Source organism: Acanthochromis polyacanthus, chromosome 4 (genome assembly GCF_021347895.1).
Source record: "Acanthochromis polyacanthus isolate Apoly-LR-REF ecotype Palm Island chromosome 4, KAUST_Apoly_ChrSc, whole genome shotgun sequence".
In the NCBI taxonomy this organism is placed as follows: Eukaryota; Metazoa; Chordata; class Actinopteri; family Pomacentridae; genus Acanthochromis; species Acanthochromis polyacanthus.
The window spans coordinates 23,325,600-23,349,551 of NC_067116.1; the positions used below are offsets into that span (position 1 = coordinate 23,325,600).

General features: G+C 41.1%; 1 protein-coding gene across 4 annotated transcripts in view; it reads left to right on the plus strand.

Moving 5' to 3' along the window:
• Positions 1-7,894: 7,894 nt before the first annotated feature.
• mast3b (microtubule associated serine/threonine kinase 3b) overlaps positions 7,895-23,952 on the plus strand; it is a 42,201-nt gene continuing 26,143 nt past the window's right edge. For 2 of the 4 annotated variants that reach the window (XM_051947152.1, XM_051947153.1), the window contains exons 1-3: positions 7,895-8,269; positions 10,735-10,824; positions 21,285-21,373. In XM_051947152.1, the coding sequence (XP_051803112.1) occupies positions 8,223-8,269; positions 10,735-10,824; positions 21,285-21,373 (226 nt within the window). In that variant the 5' untranslated portion in view covers positions 7,895-8,222. Of the gene's footprint in view, positions 8,270-10,734; positions 10,825-17,241; positions 17,699-21,284; positions 21,374-23,952 lie in introns of those variants that run through there. The other 2 variants (XM_051947154.1, XM_051947155.1) reach the window with 1 other exon arrangement.

Consider the following 23,952-nt stretch of genomic DNA (forward strand, 5'->3'; position numbering starts at 1 on the left):
TGAAGTTAACTGATGATTCTAAATTGTCAGTGAGTGTGAATGTGTCTTGTTGTCTGTCTCTCTATGATGCCACAGTCTAACATGCAAAGAAAAAGCAGCTTTCTTCTAATCTAAATGAATTCTAGGTATCTGCTAGGAGAGTAGATCTTCTGTGACCTAGCTACTTCTCTCTGAGTCTTGGGTGTTTAGTCTGGTTTAGGGGCTGATTCCTACTTTATGATGCCATGGAACATTATACTTTGTGATAAGGCTTCTTTTATGTTGTATTATGAGGTACATTGTTGCATTTTAAGGGTAAGCTTTGCGTATTTTTTCCATTTTTAACACTAATGTTCTGCTGTTTTGTCCCTTCCCAGTTGCTCAGAATAGATAAAAATATTGTAATCAAATAGAAAAAGTAGACGAACACTCAGAGAGCACACACCCTTATGCAGGTCAACAGACCACTCCTCTATGCTTTTGGACTCTGCAAACTCCGGCAAAACCCTTTCAGGCCTGTTGCAGCGCTCCCTAGTGGTCAAAGTTTGTGCTTACTCAAACTCAAACACCAATCTCCCCATAATGTAGTTTTAGGTGCATTTCTTCTAAAGCATGAGGGTTGTTTCACTTTGAAATCATTGTGAGTCTGTATATGCGCAGAATTTCCTGAGGTCCATAGTTCATAGCAACATTGGTGTGGGCTGTGTGGGGAAAAAAGATGTTTGGAGGTTTAGCTGTCAGTGACAGCATGTGCCTGCTTGCTGCTGTATTTATTGCACATTTGTATGTATTTTATTGCATCTTCAGTCAAACATCACCAGCCTGGACACTTGGAGACGTAAAAGCATAGCTGATAATTTTTTTAAAAACTCAAAAAAGCAAATAAAACCACAACCTCTCTCCTGCTGAAGAGAGTAGCAGTTGTATTATTCTTTTTTTTTTGTCACTGTAACCCCAGATTTCACTTAAACCATTTTTTTCACTCACTCTGTATAATCTGTTTAATTATCTGCATTTTCTTTTTATGATTTCTCTTTTATTTTTGGGGCTATTTTCATAGCTTAGCTCCAGCTGCGTATCCAAAATAATTAAATAAATAAATAAACACATAAAAAAACCATAGAACCATTTACCTACATCGGCACATCAGGGCTCCAACTGCCTCTGCAGTATGTCAGAATGTGTATCATGGATCTATTAGGACCTCAGATTAAACCAACAACAACAAAAAAGACTTTCATAACTGATTGCACTGGGATGAATGAGTGTTTTCTTCTGTTGCATCCATAAGACACTATGTGGACACTGGATATTCACACACACATTGGATCTCCATGTGTTCAAAGTTTTCTTGACTTTTGGGAATTTACTACAATGTAAAAACACTTTGATCAGCAGACTGAGCGGCTAATCAAACAAAGTACAACACAAGTTCAAATTCTTTATTTTTTATGCAGTCCATTGTCTCTAAACAACATGTGCTGTCATCATACTGTGTTCCGTTCCTTACTGTTATTTCATTTTGAGCCCTCATTCGCTCACACACTCTGCTACAGCTGTGACCTCATTTAAGTTTCACGTTGATCTTGATTTGTGGCTTTCTGTGAGGTTTTGGTTTTCTTTGATTTTCATGACGTCCATTAAGAAGGAGAATCTAAAATAACGGATATTTACGCGATAGTATTTTTTGAAACCAGACTGGCCTAAGGAACCAACAGCAGCTCTTTTGTGGAAGTTGATCATGAGGTTCAAAAGTAACATGAGCTCGAAGCTCAGAAACCAAAATTTAATGGGCTCAGTCTTTGTCCTTGCTCAACATTTCCACCAGTTTCCATAAAAATTCACTAGTAGCTTTTGTATTAAAGCAAAATAGAGACAAACTGTATCTGAAAACATATATCATCCTCGGTGAACGTAACAATAACCACATGAATCCTTATTCTTGCAGTTTGTTTGCATCTTATTGTCTAACCTTTCTCAGTAACCTTCCGGTCACAACTCTTACTGCCTTTACTGCAAATATTCGGCATTTATCACTCTAATTCACTCACTATAGTAAATCACCAATTTAAATCTGAGGTATCTGGATTTTATTATAAAACTGATAAACTGATGCTCTTCTGAAGGTACAGGCAGACATTCATCTCATAAAGATTCAACTGGAGGTCAAAATACACTCTGTGATTTGTTTTATAAAAAAGGCCACAAATATGATTTCTCCATTCCTCACTGGCGCACTCAAGGGCCAGTGTGTCCAATCTCAGTGCTTCATGACAACAAAAGAGCAGTTTCTACCTCATATATTATGTTTAATTGAAATTTACATGCCTGACTGAAACTGTTTGGCATAACCAAACAGATTTGGGTGCTGATGTGTTTATTCCAGTCTCATTGTTGTGCTTCACTGCCATCTTGTGGACTGAATTCAACCATAAAAACAGTGTGACACGTGATCAGACACACGCTTGCCCCTCTTTTTTCCCTCCCTCTCTCTTACACTCTATTAAAAACACGCAAGCTCACACTTATTACCATTCATGTCCTGAGTGGTGTTACTTCCCATATCACAGCTCTTTATGATGATTTCCTCTGAGCATTTCTCACACCTTATTATGTCCTGTTGACACTTCTGTTTCTATTATCCAGCAATAACAATGCAACTTTTTTTTCTAGAGCTTAATTGTGACTGCACATTTTGATTTGGATTGCTGTTGTCAAATCGAGCAAGCAAATCCTTATCTGCTTTGAATTCTGCTGCAGTGTTTGTGTTTGTGCAGTTTGTGTTCGATTCACTTGCAAGTGCATTAAGCTTTTGGACTCACTTTGTGTTTGCAGTCAGTAGGTTTCAGCGGTACTGTAATAGAGTCAGTGAAGAAATAAATCAAGGCCTCGGTTATTCACTTCCAGTGCCTCAGATGAAGGCTGCAGCCATTATCAGATCATCAGGGGAAGCATCTTCAGTTCACTGTGTGTGTGTGTGTGTGTGTGTGTGTGTGTGTGTGTGTGTGTGTGTGTGTGTGTGTGTGTGTGTGTGTGTGTGTGTGTGTGTGTGTGTGTGTGTGTGTGTGTGTGTGTGTGTGTGTGTGTTTGTGTTTGGCATAACTGAGACATTTGCTCATGTGGAGACTCTAGTGTTTCAAACCGGATGTGTCACTTATATGGCAGTAAGGCAGGACAGTGACAGATAAACTTGAAGATGAACAAACCAGTGTAAACAACATTAGATCTGACTGATGGTGTGTGCTTCCATGTTATTTAAGCCACTGGTCTCATCTCCAGCTAAGCAGCCCCCTCTTTTCTCCTCCTCCCCTGCAGCATTGCTGACTAAAACAATGCCTCACCTCACGTTTCTCAGGTTTTGGTGCACAGCCATTCCTCTCTCTTGTTACTGGAGCCTTCAGTGTCTGTGGGTGAGATTTTGGACGTGAGTGAGCCTCAGTATAAACCATAAGTTTTCCAAAAACCTCCACTTTAAGTCTCTGTGTGAACATGTGCTCATATGAGATATATTTTATCCTGATTTAACTATCATACTACATACTAATAAACATACATATTTACTACATTACTCCACAACTAATTTGATCAAAAATATGTAATACACAGTTGCCTAGTAACTTGCACTTTGCATTACCGTGTTTCCTGCCGTTGTACTGCAAAATGTACTGTATAAGTTGTTGTAAACAAAACATGATGTCATATCTAAAATCTGATTTGGCTTCCGTTTGCGGAGAGACATTTGTTACTAAAAAAGCATGCAGCTAATATCACACAGCAGAGAACAGGAGGAAACACACAGACTGACGGGAAGGGAAGAGCAGGAAACCCCTTATTGTCATGGTAACTGAGAAACCGACTCTGCTACTAAAACGCTGCCCTAACAAAACAGTTATCAAGCAATCGGTAATGGGACCCCCACTGCCATCACTACACACCACCCGCCACACACAGAGGCTGTTTTTCTGCTCTTTAGGTTCAGCTTTAGAAACGCCGACTGATTTACCACAAAAACAGTCAACAATGGTGCATTCCTACTGCTCAGCGCTACAACTCCACAGAGCCCCAACATTTACCTTTTCTGTTTCATGCACCAATTTAATGATTGCAAAGAAATTCCAACAAACTACAAAAACAACAAAGTGTAGTGTGAATAAATTGAGATAAGAGGTGAGGTCATGCTACTGCACAAACCTGTTTTTTTTTTTCATTCAATAGTCAAATTTTATCTAAATGGTAAATGGTACGTATTTATATAGCGCTTTACTATACCTGCAAGGTACCCAAAGCTCTTTACATGATACATCACATTCACCCATTCACACACACATTCACACACTGATGGTGGAAATGTCAAATGTTGGTTTACGTTTTAAATGTGCATCTATGCATGATTTTGAATCTTAAAATAGCTTATATCTGCTACCAGCTCTCTGCTATGTAAAGGTATAGTGGAGCAAGGGCTTTCTTAGCAAGTGAAGTCATACTCCATGTGTATGTTCGTGTGTGTGTGTGCCTGTACGTGTACGTCTGTGTGTGTGTGTGTGTGTGTGTGTGTGTGTGTGTGTGTGTGTGTGTGTGTGTGTGTGTGTGTGTGTGTGTGTGTGTGTGTGTGTGTGTGTTGTAATCTGAGCTATATTTTGGCATCTGGTTGTGCATTCTCGTTAGTGCATGTGAGTCCCTCCTTTTGAAACCGTTGGTCCTCCTTGTGCTTATAAACAGACTGACCTCTCCCCATCGCAATGGCAAAAACCAAAGTGCAGTCCAAGGTTGTTTTTCTTTGGTTATTCAACTAAATATGGTAAATAGTTTCATTTCAGCTCAATGTGAGAGTCTCTACTTCTGTTCTGAGTAGGTGTCATTGATACGTTTTGTTTCAGGGCCAATGCCAATACAGATTATTAATAATCAAGGATCCTGATAACCTGATATTTCAAACTGATACACATTAAATGTCATATATTAACAGCTTGTGATAGCAGGGTCCCTCTGATCCATAAGGTCTTCTTCTTCATTAATAAAGCTTACTACAGACAAAAATTTGTACAACAGCAGTAGAAATGACAGTGACTGTCACGTGATGCTAGAACACTCTCTGAGATTGATAACTGTTTTCTTCCTTTTCTCTTGAAGTCATATCTGCTATTTTGTTCAGTTTTTTTTAAACCTTTTGCTCTTCTTTCACTGTTATTACTCACTAAGGCCCATATCTTATTACTGTTATTGTTTTCCAGCTACTGTTTCAGGATAATCTGTTCCTGGAAGAGTGGCTACAGACAAAGACAGGCATCAGAGCCATTTCATTTATTTCATCGGAATCTGTCAAAAAAAGAGACCACACTGATAATTGAAATGATATTGAAGTCTGAATACAGATAGCTCAACTGGTTGAGTGGCCGACCCACAAAAAGGGCTATATTCCCCAACACAGCAACCTGGGTTTGATTCCAGCTCATGGCCCTTTGCTGCAGGTCTTCTCCCTACTTTCCTGTCTGCAAATTTCCCCTGGGACAATTAAAGGATATTCTATTCTATATCTCCTCTGCTTCTAGTTCTTAGTTATTTCTGTTCTGCTCCAGTCTATGTGTGCCAGTTTCCACACACAGATCTGCTCCTGTCTGTCCACAATCAAACCCTCTCTGTCCACTCTGATCTGACAAACTGTGGAAACAGACACACATAGACCGGAGCAGAACAAACGTGAGTAAAGAGACAAAGTGGCAGATGAAGTGAAGATGACATTGCGTGAATTGAAAACAACTCATGGTGGCTATTCCATGTATTTTACAATGCTGGTGTTGGTAAATGGTTGTGACTGAATTTTTTTCTTTCTTTTTCTTTCTTTTGGAAACTTGCGCTGCACAGTGGTTTGGTGGATAGCACTGTTGCCTTGCAGCTAGAAGATCCCTGGTTTGCAACCCGGCCTGGGATCTTTCTGCATGGAGTTGGCATGTTCTCCCTGTGCATGTCTGGGTTTTCTCTGGGTTCTCCAGCTTCCTCCCACAATCCAAAAACATGCTGAGGTTATTTGATAATTCTAAATTGTCTGTAGGTGTGAATGTGATTGTCTCTATGTGATAGAGTGGTGGCCCGTCCAGGGTGTCTTTCACTCCAGTCCCTTTGTGGCCCTAATGAGGATTAAGTGGTGTATAGGTAATGGATGGATTTTGTAAACTTTCTCGTAAGAATTGGAAGTATATGGAGGGGCAGGTATGGCTGACATTTATTTTGGTCTGACATGCTGGTGATCTCATGGCATTAAGCAGTTCTGAAACGTTTTACAGAGGACATTTAAATGGCTTTAATATGTGTTTTTATATATTCGTTTGATACTGTATCAAACGACAATGTCAAAGAAGCTGCTCATAGTGACAAACCAACAGAGAATAATCACCTGAATCTGCAACACCTTTCTGCTTTATGTAACTTTAATGACTTTCAATTCCATTTTTAGTTGTTCAATTGCAACTTTACTGTTCTGGGTCAGACTCACACTTCTCTCATAGCATCTTTTTTTTCTTTTTTGGTGGCAGGAAGCAGCTGCCTTCAGTGAAAAAGCTGAAAAAACCCCAACTCACTGAACACTATACCAACTCAACACCATAGAGCAAACAGAGACTTTTACCAACAAGCTGGCGAACATAGTGGAAAATTAAGCACAGAAAAAGTCAGGTTTCCCTCAGGAGTCAGTGGAGACCAAAACTGGAGCTAAAAGAGACATTTATCAGTGGATACAAATATGAATCCAAATGAAGCATAATGTTGACCATCGATAACACAAAGGACTTCGGGATTCCTACAGCAAAGAGGCAGCTTACTCCTCAATTCATCGAGTGCTGTGACATGTCAGTCATGTGAGGAAGACAACTAATGCATATATGTGTTAGTAGATGGGAGAGTGAGAAGATAACTGGTTGGTTACTGTTGCTGTGCTTGGGTCAAGCTCATGTCCTAGCAACCAGTCACCCATCACCAGCTCCCTAGCAACCAGGAGGACATTGGTGTGATCTTGCCAGCATTCCAAAGAAACCAAGTTGAGGTGCAAATAGTGTCAGTACACCCCGACTCTCCTCACACGCACACGCAAGAGCGCACCAACAATTTGGTACACAGTTACTGGATATCTCACACACACTAAACCTAACCACCTGCAGTACAAGCACCCACAGGAGGATCGACTTTGAAGCATGCACTTGGAGGCACACATCCACTCGAATATAAAACACTGCGCTGACACATGTTTGGGAAATCTGCTTTTAGCATGCTGCAGAAACGTGTTCAAACCTTCGATCCACACGTGCGCGCAAAAAACCCCGAGGAGCCCTGAATAAACACTGATGCTCCAAAAATGTGATTTTAGCTACACACAGCCGGTCTCTGCACGTCCACGTGCACACGGCTGTCAGCCTCCTCGGGGGAAATTGACTCTGTCCGTGCAATTAATGCCCCCCCATAGAATATAGGCTCGCAGGGCAGAGTCTCGGCGCACATGCACTGACAGGCAGAGGGTTGGAAACACGTCTCGTGTGGCAGCTGTCACGGTTTCCAGCGGAGGTATTCCCCATCCTCCTCGGCCTGCTGCTGTTCACACCTCTGTGAGCTGCTTCACAGGGCGCAGAGAAATAAAAATACTCGGACTATGGCGTCGCGTAATTGGTTTTACGCACTCGTGGAAAGGAAACATAGAAGAGACTGTTACACCATGTGCACTAAACCAAACATGTGCATGTATATAAACCGGAATAATCAGCTTTCTAAACTACATCTCAGTCACAACACTAATTTCTGCCCTCGTCCTCACCCAACCTCTACTCTGCTCACTGTCACCCACCGCCCGAATTGATTTGGCCACCCCCCTTCCCTCCGATCAACTCCCCCTCTCGCCCTCCCTCCTTCCCTTCCTCCCTCTCTTCCTCCCTTCCCACTAGTCACATGGAGGTTAGCGGTGACCCGTCGTTGCCTTCGGTTTTGTGGCACTCGCTCTCCGGTGCGCCTCGCCGACGGACTTGGGAGCGAAACCCCCGCAGGTTGCGCGCCGTTTCTTTTTGGGTGTAACTGCGTTTTATTGCGTCTATCCGCCAGCGGAAGGTCTCCCCGGACTCCACTGAAGCCGCTGGTAAACGATACTTGGTTAAACGGGGTTATTTTTAGTCCCCCACGACAGCGATGAGTGGCTGGAAGCCGGCCGTGAGAGCGAGCGGTGTTAGGCGGTGGTAAGTGGAGCTCCGGACTGGCGTTCAGCGAGAATGAAGTCGAGGAGAGATAAACTGAAGATCCCCTCTCTGACTCTGGAGTAAGTTCTGCTTTTCTTTTCTTTAAGACTCTCGTCGTCTGGTTTCAGGTGTTTAACCACAAGCTGCTCTGTGAAACTGGTGTCTCTTAAAGTTGAAGCAGAAGCGAAAGGTTGGCATTTATGCGCTCGTGTGAAATGACTCCAACGCTATGCAAAGTGGCTGTAGATCAAACCAACAATTACAACCAAAGCTGCGACACCAAAACAGCCATCTGAGCCTGGAGGAGATGCAAACAACCCCTCCTGTTTTCGCCCCGGGTGATGAAATTGCCATTTATCTAGATAACAGCTTCAGTTTGCAGTTGTATTTTGACGACGGTGTGGTAGTTAGGAAGCTGGAGGAGTAACAGGTGTCTCATCTGTAGCCAGGATTTCCTCTCAGTTAAAAACAAGCTCAGACCTGGCACCGCTGCTGTCTGCCTATTAATCTTTAAACTGAACTCAAGAGTGGAGAAATCAAGTTTTCCCAGCCTTGACCTGGAACTGTGTTTGCACTGTTCAAGGCTGGGGAAACTTGTAAAAACCGTACTACTGAAACAACAGGGGACTTGTGAAGATGTTGTGAAGTTTTTGGGGCGGTTCAAACGTCAGTGAGATTACTTCCTCCTCAACACTGCTTCAGATCTTTTAACTTTAATCAGATGTTTCATGCCTCAGAGCAAATTCTGTCCTCATGGTGTTTAATTTGTGTCTCTGTTGTGTCCTTTGTTTGTCAAATCTCACCCTCACTCCAGGAATGCATGAAATCCCAGACTTACTGCTTACTTTATTTCCTTATTGTTGATAACCTCTGATTCCTGTCTTCATCAAAGGACGTGGCTGCAGTCTTCTGCCCGCCCACTCTTCCTTCAGAGTGACTGTAGTGGTGTGTGTGTGTGTTTTTTCTTCTTTTTTTGGTAGGTGGGGAGGGAGGGGGGGAGTACCTGCTACCCACTAGATGCTGATCCATAAGGCGTAGGAGCTCCCTGCTCACATCCTCTCTCTCTCTCTCTGATCCATCCATCTGCCTCCTTCGTGGACCACCTCAGCTGAGCATGCGCTGTTTCCACTTCATTTTCATTTTTAAGCACTGTGTGGCTTCTGTTGCAGGGATACGGAGGAGGCTTCATGCTTGGCGATCAGGGAGGGGTTCGGGGTCTTAGTGATGACTGGATCGAGACAAGTTGTTTGTGTTCAGACTTATTTACAGCAGAGAAATGTGCTCTGCAAGGTACACAGCTTTCAAGAAATTGTACATTTGTACTTGTTTGTCTTTTTCCGAACAGATTTAGGAAGGAAAGTCTTGTTTGGAGATTCTAATTGACAGTTCAAATCTTATAAGCTGTAAGTGAAAACAGAAAGTCTAAAACATCTCAGAATAGGCTGATAATTGCGGATTTGATTCAAAATTCTCTTCCAGTAATTGTAATTTTTGCACTAAAGACAATCAAAAATCAGAACTTTGGTGTCACTGATGAGTTGCTGCTCAGTTTACACCGTGGAACAGGACTGTCTCTGAAGTGCAGATGTAATGGAAATGCAAAATGGAAAAGCAATATGGAAATGACAGACAATCACTCACTCGAGCACCATCGAGGGCTTTGTTTTCGGGGTCTGAAGAAGGTGTGTCAATGTGAAATACAGCGCAATGACTTGCATGTGTTGTTTAGTTATGAGCCGACACCACAGAATGAGGAGTCTTTGTGCGAGGACTTGTTTTTCCTGCCATCCTCCCTGCATTACTATGACAACACGTTCATTAGTGCCGTGGTAGCCAGCGCTGCGTTTAGGACTGAGAAGCTTCTGCAGGACTGAGACAATAGCAGCTTTGTCGAGCCCGTAAGGCAAGAGCTTCCATCTGAGCAGGGAAATCAATAGAAAAAAAGCTTGTGCACTGGGTCAGCATCAGTGAGATATAGACTTTAGGGTGAGCGATCGGGCTGAGCAGGCATGTTTGGATGCAAAAATGATGCACTGAGGTGTGAAGTGGTGGATGATATTGATTTCTATTGTCAGGATTTTGTGTGTTGGGTGCACAGAAACACAGCATGTATTGTTCGAGCTGAATTAAAGTCAAGCCCTTTATCACCACCATAACATCATGTGTGTGTCATTTGCATTCGACGTTCACTCTCTGTGTGTGTGCTTGAGCTTCCTCTCTCGTGTCCACACTCAGTTGCTGACCTCCTGTTGCGTAAGAGTTCACATGAGATCAGAAGCTAATCAGATGCACAGAGTGATGCGTCCAGCCAGCCTGTAGCAAACAGTAGTAACAGACAGACAGACGGGCTGAGAGACAGAAAGTGGCATCACTCTGCAGCTGGTGAGAGTCTGTCACCATCAGCTGGTGATATGAGGCAGAGGGAAGCGAGCTTCAGTCTGGTCTAACCCACCAGCAGATCTGTGATGCCGACAGATGACAGACGCCGGCGTGCCAGTTTGCTGAGTCAGCTCAATAATCCATGTGACCATGTTTTGCCTTACAGTTTATCACCCACATGCCAGAGCCCCACCCTCCTGAGCCCATGCAGCCCCTGCAGCCCCTGCAGCCCCTTACAAACCCTGCATCCCTGGAGGTAAGACGGCCGGGTCACACACAAACAAGTTCCAGCAAGTTCACACGTGTCGTCTTTATAGCCAAAGCCTGATAGCGTTTGTTCCTCTGCGCCACAAGAATCGACTAAAAAAACATATCAGAGAGGTTTATTTTGAATCAGTTACACATATACAGTCCTGCAGGCCAGTCAGTCTTTGTAAACAAGTAAAACATGTACTTTAATGACTCACTTTTAAAGATGTGTGTCTTCAGTCAGAGCCACAGACAAGGCAGGAAAGTCCAATTTTCCTCTACTGACAAAAGCACTGATGATTCTGGTTGCTTGAAAGCAGTTTGTATTATTAGGATATAATCAATTTTAGTCCACATCAACTCTTGATGTTTGTAACAGTATTCGACTAAACAATCTCAAGACAAGACAGTCATGTGATGTAATTATGTAAAACAGTCTCGGCTCCCACAAATAGCCACTAAAAATGACCTTTTCTTAATCATTCGAAGACGTGTTTTTAACACACGCTACAGAAATAACAGAGATGGATGTGAGTGAAGAACCAGGCTGGTGTGACGTTATACACCAAGTCGTGTAGATACAGTATAGACTGGATCAGTATGATGCCAACATCCAATGTGTTGTTCACCATTTGGAAAAGCTGTCCACATTTTAAAATCTAGATTCATTGATAACTGTAGATTTAACAGCTCATCAAACCGTTTCTGTTTTATCGGAGTGATTTTCTGATCACGCTTGTGAGATCGTTAAAAGTGTGAAATAGATAAATATGTAAGTAAATAATAAATAAATATAAATGTAAACCCTCTAGTGAAAGAAGAAATGTGCAGTAAGTCAGAGTTGCTATTTTTTTTGTATATTAAGGTGCTTCTGTTTCACCAGTGAAGACCTATCAGTTGTTAGTTGTCTCTAAGTCTATGTGGGTTGCTTGGCAACGGTGCTGGGTGCTGTGGAGGAAGGCAACACTGCAACCAGAGGCGGCTGCATCCAGCATGTTTCTGGATGTGTGAGCTGTGCTAGGCTGTCACACCACACATAGTACAGTAATGAATCTCATTTACTCTGTGGAAAAATGAGCAAATTTTTACTGGGAATGCAAACAAATCTCTCACAGACACGTTAAACATGGATTCCTTCTCACACTGGTGTAATCTGATTCCATAGTGTGGCAGATTGTTTTGATTCTGGCTGTGTTCTTTACACCATTTTACATCAGAGACCCCCCCAGTGTTGTTTCACCATCAGGAAACACACTCATTCTCGTGCATCAGATTCTGTATTTGCATGCAACTAAATTAACTCCTGGCATCAACATTTCATACTGATACACTGGATGTGTATCAGCAGTTTGGCTTGACTTTACCGATGCAGGTTTGCAGCTAGCAGGTACAGGATTCATGTTGGGCAGAGGAGGAGAGTGTCACGCATTTTAAACTGGAGTCCTTTTATCATTTTGGCACCTTTTACAGAGCAGGTGTGTTATAGCTTGGAAAATCCAAACTGAATCTCCATGTAATCTCCTATCTCCATGTTAGGAGATACAGGAGAATCAGTTTGGCATTGGGCGAACTGAATCGGGTTTCCCTCCCGGGAAAGTTTGGTACGACCAATCATAGCACGGGAGGCGGGAGTTAATGCTGCGTCATCTTCAGCGCCTGGATTACCCATAAAACACCCGCGCACCTCCCGTAACCAAACACAAACATTAACAAAGTTATTCCTAACACCGCTAATTGTTCGGAAGGAGTCTTTTGTTGCGTAGCCTTTTCAAAAATAAGTGTTGTACTTGAGAGTACCCCATGTATTCGCAGATTTTTGTGACAAAAACGGCAGTAATCATTCACTTTCTCGGCTGCATGCCATTGTCGTTTGGACTACATGGACTTCAAGGTCGATTTGTTTGTGCATCACATCCGTGTTATGCTGATTGGTTCTTTCTCGTTCAAGCTGCATTCGTTAGCCCCTCCTTTTTGAAATCGTCTCGTATCATCACAATGCCAGACTGCCTTTATTTGTATTTATATTAATACATAAATAAAGTCAGTCTGGATTTTCAAAACTAAAACTGATGATTTGCTCACTAAAATAGTTCTTGACAACTAATGGAATAATTGTTGGAAGAAAGAAAATTCCTAAACTATAAGGTTGGTGAGATGTCCAGCTGTCTAAAAGATGGTTCCACAAATCTGTGTGGTCCTGAAGAGACACTGGAGGAAACGTTTCTGAGCTGAGACCTTTAATACTATTTAAAGCAAACTAAATTTATTTATCATTGAGAAACTAGGTAGAAGTGATAGAATAGAATAGCTTTATTATCACCATACATGGCATGACGAAAATACACTCAACAAAAATATAAACGCAACACTTTTGTTTTTGCTCCCTTTTTTTATGAGATGAACTCAAAGATCTAAAGCTTTTTCCACATACACAATATCACCATTTCTCTCAAACATTGTTCACAAATCTGTCCAAATCTGTGATAGTGAGCACTTCTCCTTTGCTGAGATAATCCATCCCACCTCACAGGTGTGCCATATCAAGATGCTGATTAGACACCATGATTAGTGCACAGGTGTGCCTTAGACTGCCCACAATAGAAGGCCACTCTGAAAGGTGCATTTTTTTTGGGGGGGGGGCATCGAATGTGAGCATTTGCCCACTCAAGTCGGTTACGACGACGAACTGGAGTCAGGTTGAGACCCCGAAGAGGACGACGAGATGCTTTCTGACAGTTTGTGCAGAAATTCTTTGGTTATGCAAACCGATTGTTTCAGCAGCTGTCCGAGTGGCTGGTCTCAGACGATCTTGGAGGTGAACGTGCTGGATGTGGAGGTCCTGTGGTGGTCTGCGGTTGTGAGGCTGGTTGGATGTACTGCCAAATTCTCTGAAACGCCTTTGGAGACAGCTTATGGTAGAGAAATGAACATTCAATACACGAGCAACAGCTCTGGTTGACATTCCTGCTGTCAGCATGCCAATTGCACGCTCCCTCAAATCTTGCCACATCTGTGGCATTGTGCTGTGATAAAACTGCACATTTCAGAGTGGCCTTTTAATGTGGGCAGTCTAAGTCACACCTGTGCACTAATCATGGTGTCTAATCAGCATCTTGATATGGCACACCTGTGAGGTGGGATGGATTATCTCAGCAAAGGAGAAGTGCTCACTATCATAGATTTAGACAGATTTGTGAACAATATTTGAGAGAAATGGTGATATTGTGTATGTGGAAAAAGTTTTAGATCTTTGAGTTCATCTCATAAAAAATGGGAGCAAAAACAAAACTGTTGCGTTTATATTTTTGTTGAGTGTATAAGTAGCTACCACTGGAAGGTGCACGACAAAAAAACAATAAGTGATACAATATCAACATTAAACGAATGTACATATTTAACAAAACAATATTTGAAAATGGTGTTACTGACCATATAAAATCCCTTGACAAAAAATTGCATTCACTAAAAGAAGACAAGATTTGAAAAATAACTCGTGTATGCAGAATTCTAAAGTTAAAACATATTAATTCTCGGTTTCCTTTAAATATGGCTAACTGCAGTAAGGTTAAACTCCACAAAGTATTTTCTTTCTCAAATATCATTCTTTCTTTAAACCTAATTTGAGGTTTATTACATATAGAGTCCAGAGAAATACTCTAGACTTTACAAATATATAGTTTTGCATTTGCAGTAACTATTACAGAATTACTTACTCCTTTTGAACAGTGTTACACTCTATTACTCTTTTTGTTGTTGTTGTTGCACTGAACACAGAAACTAGAGATATTTTATGTAATGGCATGTACCACTGTGTAAAAGTTTGCTGGAGCCTCCCTCCATCAGACTCCTCATGGTATAACCCAACAACATTATACGCTGCTTTCAGGTTCTGTAGGAAATTGTCACTCTGGCATGAACAGAAGCGTGACTACAGAGGTGAACTTAAGCAGAGTTTCTGTTGCAGTTGTTCAAACTCTTCTTATGTAATGTTCAGATAGTATGAAGGCTTACAGCACAACTAAACACTAGCTTTAGGGGGTTGAAACTCAATCGAGGTTGCTCTTTATATAAAAAAATGCATCTTGTGTAAGTATATTTTGGTTTTAAAATATTTGTACGACCAAAAAATTGACCAAAATGAAGAAGTTAATTCATAAAAGTGAAAAGTAGCTTGAAATTTCAACAGAAGTCCAACAGTGAAATTCAGAAAGCCTTCTAATTGTGCAAACATTAACTTGGTGTGCTGGTTTTATGGCAACATTATTGATCAGATGAGATGTGTTAACAGTGAGACCCTGTCCAATGGAGTTACTGCCCAGAAAAGACACTATAACCTGGAACAGAACAGAAAAAAATAGGACAAAAAATGCGTTCAGTTGCTATTCATAATCCAGTTGTTTACAAATCACTCTGACCCCAGTGATCGCTACATATTATCCTGCTAGAATCACTGTTTCCAGCTACTTTTGCTGCTAATGTTAACAGTAAATATGCTGTATTTTCCCAGTGCACTGCCAGGGAGGGGGAATGACCTCGTTTAACTCCAGGGACAGCGTGTTGTTGTCAAACTAAAGTACCTATAAATTGTCAGGATGTAAACTGGGGTTACAGGCCAACTATGTTCGGGTTTTAGCAGGTTCGTCTCATCGTAGGAGTCAGCGCGGTTTGGAGTTTCACTCCTACAATCTTTAGCAGTCTCAGTTTGTTGCTCTCCTTTACTGTGTAATCAGAGCTGTAACTCAGTCTGTTACTGTCTTTAGCTGCAGTTAAAGCAAACTGATACCTCGTCTACTGCTGTCTTAAAACACGACGGGTAGCTGCTGCACAGTAAATAACCTCAGTGACATGATTGGTTGATTATTCAGTCCAATATTAGTAAATAATAGCAGTTAGTAGATGAAGTAAATGTGTCTGTTGTAGTGGCTTTGCACACAATGTTCATTACTTTGTATAAAACTCTGTTGGTGATGTTGCTTGATACTACTTTAGCAGCTTTTTACAGATTTAGTTGGGACCAACAGCAAAACTTGTATTTTATACTTAATCATGAACCTGATGGTTTCATAATAATGGACTTGTCTGTCCCTCGAGGAACATTTTACAATGTAGATGATAAAAAGTGTCCATTTAGGTTATTAATTAATATGTTTTTATCCTGTTAATCAATGAGTTTCGTCTCTGTAAACTTACAAATAAAGTGCCAGTGCTACTGGACTTTATAATGTGTCGGAAATATCAGCAGGTTTAGGTAATGCTTCCACTATATATTACATATTTCCTAAACTGTTTTCCTAAAACTTAAAGTACTACATATTACACTGTCTGGATCTGCACTAAAACTCAAGTTTCTCACTGCACTTCTTCTCCAAGTTTTATGGAATTTAGCTAGGTAGTTTTTCACATTCTTGCTGACAGCCAGACAAACAAACAGATGTCACTCGTTACAAAAAAAAAAAAAATCAAAATGCAGCTTTGTTTGCAAGCTGAACATCTGTAGTGACAATATCTGAAAACGAATTACAACACATGCCATTTATCAAGCAGAAAGGCAACTCATTCACTGATTCCAGTCTCTCTAATGGGACAGTTTTCAGCTGTTTTTTATGCCTCTGTGTTGCTGTGGTCTGATGCATGATGTTTATGAGTTGTTCATCTGTTTGTTCTTGTAAACACAGTATATGAAAAAAACCTGTGAGAATTTATTGTTTGTTTTTTTTTTTTAATTTGGCTTAAATCTTCACTTGGACCAATACTCAGAACTAATTAGATTTTGGCCAAGGATCAGATGTCAGGAATTCATATTTTAATTATTAGAAATAAAAGGAACATAAATGTCTAATAAGATAAAATGACAACATGATGGCTTCACATTCCAAAAGCGAAAGTTCAGCTTTGCCGTGGGACCATGAAGTTGTGCAAAACACTTTTCTGGCGTTGATTAGCAGCATAACTAACAGATGATTGTGACCATTTTCTTGTCTAGCACTGAATTGGTGACACTTGTCTTGGACGGCCACCTTGAATTTTAGGGTCTTATTGATCTTGTGAAGCATCCATGTTTTAAAATGTAAAGGTTCTTTACAGCGACATCCAAGCGTGATGTCATGATTACAACTTTATATCAGAATCTGCTATTTTGAGATGAAGATAAAATATACTCAGTTACTTTTGTTTAATTCCTGTGTTGTATTCATTTGAACACGTCAACGTAAAATGGACATTTCAAGTGTTAATGTTGAATTTCTTTGGATGACAAGGAATTTGTTTAGCTTTTGAAAATTGCAATGGGTGCCTAACTATTTTTCAGACACACTGTAGAGTGAGAGTTGCTCACAATTAGGTGATTCGGTGATAAATAATATCGTTCGTTTCAAGCAGAGTTTCTCGGCAGCGCGTAATGGGAAGTTACCGAGCAGCACTTGAACGCAGCATCAGACTCCAGCTTCCTCACACGGACAGACACGCAGCCAGCAGCCAGTGTTTGGACCAACTAAAGTCTGCCGCTGCCGCTGCTGCTGCTGCTGTGGTAGCGGCGTTAACACACCTAAACACCCCGCCATGGAGGTCTCATTCCGGGGACAGGACCGCAGGCAGACGGAGGACCGGAGAACGTGAATGCAGCTATAGTCTTGGTTAGGAGCGAACACAAAAGGAGCCCGCCGAGCAGAGGAGACGATGGTGGGGAGAGAAGCGGCTGCGGCGGCGGCGGCACCAGGAGAACCAGCGGCTCTCGCGTCGAGCCCAGTCGCAGTTTTCTGAACTTTGAAACGGGCTTCTGCGAAAAAATCCTCCAGCATGTCGGATCCGAGTCACTGGTCTGCGGTACCGAGTCACAGCAAGTCCCATTTTGTTCCGGGAACGTTGCTGAAGCGCTCCAAAAGGTAGTTACCAGGAGTTGGGATATGGAGGATAAAACTAATTCAAATTGATTTGTACACTCATGTTGTGTTATACTGCTGTTTAAATGGAGTTAATTAGTGCCGGTTCAGTCTCGCATTTGTTTATTTATTATTTTTTTCGTAGGTTATGTTACAAAAAACCAAACAAACACTGCCAACATATAAGCTAGCTCCTAAGAAAGCCGTCTGCTTCAACGTTAATCCCGTGTTTGTTCAGTTTAACGGCTCTTTTCGACTTTATACTCAGCTTTGGTGCAGAAAGTATCTCAACTGAATGCAGTTTTCAGACAGTATTTGATGTATATTCAGTATTCCCAGAGGCGGGACCTGACAGTGTACAGTTTCCTTTGTTAATGCTGGACGTAACATCACAGCAGTTCTGCATACGTGTGGCTGGACAAAGGCAAACTGTGCAGCCTGCAGTTGGCACATAAACCGGCGTGAATAGACTCAGAATATCACAGCAGTGCAAGTCAAAGAAACACACAATACGGGCTCTTGCTTGGAGGCAAACATATCTGTGCTTCTCTGTTTGTGCTGGAGGCTTGTTGGTTGACTTTAGACCGTAATGATGATTGACTGGAGGCCATGTGTCAAACTATGTCGTGTTTACTGTCAGATAAGTGCAGATGAAAGCTGCAGCTGCTAACTGTCTGATGCAGGCTGTGGCACAGGATCAAATGGGGCCTGTGCATGGTTGACTAAATATGTTATTATCAATTTATCTGTCACTCTCATAGTGACTGATGATTTTAAAATGGAGAAAAAAAATCGGTTAAAAATGTCCCCTACAGTCTCCCAGAGCTAGATGTAGCCCCTTGAAATTACTCGTCATCACATCAACATATAAAACCTAAAGAGAGTCAATTTGCCCTCATTAAAAATAAATGAAAAACAGCAAATCGACACATTTGAGAAGCTAAAAATGCCCAAAAAAATATTTTAAAGGCTACAGCCACTTGTAATCTTGTAAGAAATGGGCATCACAAGTTCTCAGAGTCCAAAGTCATACGCCATCAAATATTCCCATTCAGCAGCTGGACTGCACAATCTTTGGAGATTTTGTTCAATTAAAAAAAAAAAAACAATTCACTGACTATCAAAACAGCTGATTATTTATCTTTTGTCCCCCATATAATCAACTAATCATTTTAGGACTTTTGTGGGTTGCCATCTTTAAAAAATATGCCATTATGAAAGCAGTTGGTTAAAGTTTGTCCCTTCAGGGTGTTTTTTTAAGAACTCACACCCTCCCTCTTTTTACACACACACTATCTTGGACATCTGTGGCTCAAGCTTGGCCTGCTGTTGCCGTCCACACCCCCTTTCAGCCTGCAGTCTGTTGACAAGAGATTTCCTCTTTGTATTTTGCCTCTCGTCAGTTTTCCCTCTTCATCTGACACGGCCATACTGATGTGTCATGCGTTCGCCTGCAGATTAGAGTTGTAGTTACATAAACATTTCTCAAGGCAGAGTGGCTCTGAGGGCGGAAATAATCTCACTGGGCAGAGACAAAGAAACTGAAGTTGGTGTCACTAAGTATCATAATCCTCATCTGTGCTAGACTGTAAAATGTGTACCAAAAAAGCACAAGTATGCAAAGAATTTTCAGGAACTTTTTAATCTCTTGTGGTTGCAGTCGATGATTTCATCCTGTCTGCATGCAGTACTATTCAATACTTGGGATAGATCTGTAAAATCTGAACGTCTTCTTCATGTGATGGGCTTGCAGGTATTAGATACTATATTGGACAGCTGTGTAGGAAATAAAGTGTATAAAGCTACAAGGTAACTAACATGTAGTGGACCATGGTGCAGCTGTAGAATTTTATTATTTATGGGATGCATTTTGTTTGAAATACAAAGCAGTATTAGGAAAATGGTGCCTATTGTAGGCTGTTATCTTGGCATCTATTCTGGTTTGCTTGATTCACATCATCGTTGCTATCAGTGTTTTGATCGACACTGACAGAGTTAAGTTTTTGGTCCGCGGTTTGAAGTTGACAGAAAACAAAAGTGTCCTCGGCTCCTTGAGGTTGTGATTTTCTGCAATATAGACACTTCATCAAAAAAAAAAGAGGAGATCAGCTCATGATGAAAAAAGTTAGCAGCAGCACTAAAAAGAGCAGAATAAAAACAGCACAAACATTCATATGTCTGTACAGAAGACAGTATAGTGTAACAGTGATTGCCAGACTTGTTTCGTTTTGGATCACCATGCACATTCTTGTTTTTCTGCTAAAACCTGCAAAATCTGCAGCCTCCAAACTGAAGGTCTACTGGTTCACACTCTGAGTCAGAAATAGTCTTCTGAAGACCTGTCTCAGCAGTACATTTGGAGCAGCGTAGGAGAAAGGTCTGTTAAAACCACTTCTACCAATCCATTTAGTAAATTAAAATGACTATTCAAAATCGCAAGTTTGAAATGGAGTGAAATCAGTGCAGTCGCCCCTGCTATGTCAGACACCTGTCTGTGAAGGGAGCGATAACTTGTTCCGAGCAAATGATGGCTTCTAAATGATTCAGGAGGAGTGCAAACTATGTTGGAAAAATGTCAGAAAAGTACATCTACATTAAAATGATATGACGTCTTAAAATGCAGTCAGATTTAAAAACTAGAAGTTATATAACCATGAAAATGTTTTTTAAAATGAAGCTTAATGTGGATATAAACTAGACATGTTTTGGTGTTATTCTGTGCTCCTCAAGAGTCGAAGCTTTAGAGGATAACAGTCTGCTTCTTTAGAGGTCAAGTGTCGTCTTAATCTGCTGAATGTTGCGCTGTCACAAGGCTTTTGTGTCTGCAATCTGCTTTACACACACACACACATTAACACATACAACCCGTTTGACTCAAACATGTAATTATGAGTGTTCAAAATCACAACAATTACACTCAGTTTAAAGGAATACAACGTGTTAGCCACGGTCTCAGGTTATCGTTCATCTTAACCATTGATAGTAAATCAAAAGAAACAATTGGATTAACCATGTGTTCCCAGCATGTCGTTTATTTACATTGCTCTATGCTAACATCTTCGCAATATGCTAAATACAAGCTTAGTGTCACTTTCATTATTTTAAGTGTGAAAATGAGAACTTATAGCTGCCTCTTGCTGGAAACATAATGAAGAGAAATGAGGCAGTGCTGTTCAGAGTGTGCTATGCAGTGATAATGAATGCATCAGACTGCAACCATATTGTTAAGATAACATGCTAGTACACCTGTGTAGCGTAGATAAACCCAGTGTGACCAACTGGAGGCTGTTTTCATCCTAAAAATACAACATCTGAAATCTTTCTGTGTCTAAATGATTAAGTGTCTTAGATTTCTTATTTTAAATCCACACTGTCTTTAATACATACCTTAAAGTACTTGGCGATTAGACTATATTTTGAGCATTGTTGTTGCGTGTGGTTACTTAAAATACATTGTGCAGTCACACCGCTCAGTATGCAAACCACCACTGAAAGCTTTTCATACAAACTATGATAAGAAAATCGGATGAATGATGTGTATTGCGGGTGACAGACTGTTGACTTCTGTCTTTTCCTGTTTGTGCTCCAGCTGTCGCAGCAGCAACAGGAAGAGCCTCGGTGTCGGGACGCCTTCACCCACGCTGTCCCGGCCACTTTCCCCGCTGTCCTTCCACACTGGTAAGAAGTATATCAATGTTTGGTAAAATTGCAGCTGTGCAGTGATCTCCCGCGATGTACTGTGCTGACCTTTCAGGTAGATAAAAGTGCAGATTGTAGCTGTAGTGCCTTGTAGCAGTGGGCTTACTAGAATATTATTTCACAAGCACTGGAGTGAAGGAGGAAATTAATGCCAGCCACGATTGTACAATTTTGCCTCTACGAAAGTATGATCTGCCCTGTGGTGCCTTGGCTTTAAGATAACCCTTAAACGTCACTGTCTGATTCATGTTTTCTTGTGCCGTCTAGTAGTATTTCCACATCAGTGCACTGTTGGACTGTGTTGTTGTACTGCTTTTGTTACACCATTCTGATTCCACCTTCGGTGCTCTTTTGCATGTCTATACTGGTGAGAACAGTGTGACATATTGCTCCGGTTTCAGCCTAGATCAGTATCAGTATTTTGTACTTATACAGTCATACATGTCCTTGAGTGTCTTGCTGTTAATTGGTTGCTGGCATGTTTAAACTGGAGGTGTAGTCAGGAGGTGTGAACTGGGGATGAGCGATCACAAACCACGATCTGAATCACAATCTCCCCCAGATTAATCGTGCATATGTCAGCCTGTCACCTTAATTCAATGCCAAATTCACAAATCTCTGCATTCTGTTTTTGCTTCGATGCTGTTCTTAAAGTTCTGACTGGAATTGGAGATTCGTACCGCTGTTGTTTTGAGGCTCACTGGGTAATTGATATTGACAGAGCTCGTATCAGAGCACGCAGACCCTCAAGGGATATGTTAAAAAATAGGATATTAACATTACTCTGGATGGTTTCCTGCTTAGATCATAGTTGAGATTAGTTTGTGAAATTAAAAGACCCAGAAAGGGGATGTGAGGATTACCACCTTCTAATGTGCAACCTTCATGGATAAATATAACAGCGTACTGCGACACAGTGGTGAATCACTGCTTTCACATGTGCAGCCCCAACTAACCCCACACATTGGAACAGTGCAAGAACTGACAGAATTAAATGAACTTCAAGGTAAATTAGTTACCAAATCCAATCAATGTACCAAAGGGAGACAACTGAAACTGAACACTAATTACCAAAAAATTGCTTAAATACCATGAAGGGAATCATATAAGGGACTGAAGACAACGGGACACAGCAGTAAAGACTTTAACATGTCCATATGATGTTTTTTGTATGCATCATAACTGAAATGGCTGGACATTTCTGCCTTGAAACGGCAGTAGACTGATTCCCGTCTCATCAAGACAGATTCAGCCAGCAGATGTTTCTTACGCAACACAATTTAGGAACCAATTCTGTCAAATTTGTCTTTTTACTCCAATATTGCACCTTGACATTGTGTAGCTAGGAGTTGTTTTACAGTGTTTGAGCAGAGCCGAAGGTGAGCAGCCGTGCCCGAATTGCAGCAAGTGGTGGAGTGAGTTTAGAACGAGGCAGTGACTTCACTAATTCCAGACGAAGCAACAGTGTAGAGTTAAACCTTTTACACCATTTTAGGGCATGAAAAAACTTTCAAATGATACACACATGCATACGTTTTTAGAGGTTTATTTATTTTTTATTTAAGCCTCCCAATATCCAGCTCCTAATTGACTGTGTACAACATTCAGACATGTTCACGGACACTTGCTATATCAGTAGCTATTAATTGAATTCTATACTCAAATAAATCAGCATAATTTGTGTTAATATGTCAACAGATATGGTTGGTTGAGTGATATTTAACTATTAATGTCCACGATATACAATTAAATATTGAAGTCTGAATTTTATTTCAATGTGTGCTGTTAGTTGTCCGTGATTAGAAGAGATAAAAACCGAGGTGAAACTGTTACAGAGCTGGATGGGAAATTATTATTAATTCAGAACTTTAAGATGGGATCAAGAGGATTAATTGAAGCCTCAACTCTTTATTTGCACGACAGACCAAGACAAACACTTTTGTTTTTTTACTGTATCCCTTTATCTTCCGCTTTATCTGTCTTCAAAAAGCGTAAACATAATTGAGGGGCATGGGATTTCTAAATTGTTGGTGTTGTACTTCTGCTTTCTAGATCCGCTGTGCACACACACACACACAGTGTACAGCCTCTTAATGCCACAAAGCAGCTGCACTCTATGAAAAGAGTTTTGCTCAAGAGCTCCTCATAGCAGCAGTATGTAGATGTGCTCCCTTTTGAACTCAATCATGCCAAGGATTAGCAAATCACAGAGTGCAATCAGGCTCTAATTGGGTACTCAACCACTTGCATATAAACAAACCACAGTCTCCAGAGGACCCAGATCTCCAGGCTCGAGCAAAACCAAGCAGGACGAAGCTTCTCCCTCAATTAAGAGTGTTCACAGATTGGTGGTGTAATGTTTGGAAAAGTAATTCCAGGATGATATATTGGACCTTTTTGAGGTGCTGGCTAATGCCGCTGGGTTTGCGGTGATTGAGAGTTCCTGCACAGACATGATGTCATCCTTTTTGGAAACTTTCCACCAGTAAATGTGGTCAAAGTGGTCTCCTCTGTTCTATTTTCATGAGTTTGTTATTACAGTTGTGAATAGTACTGGT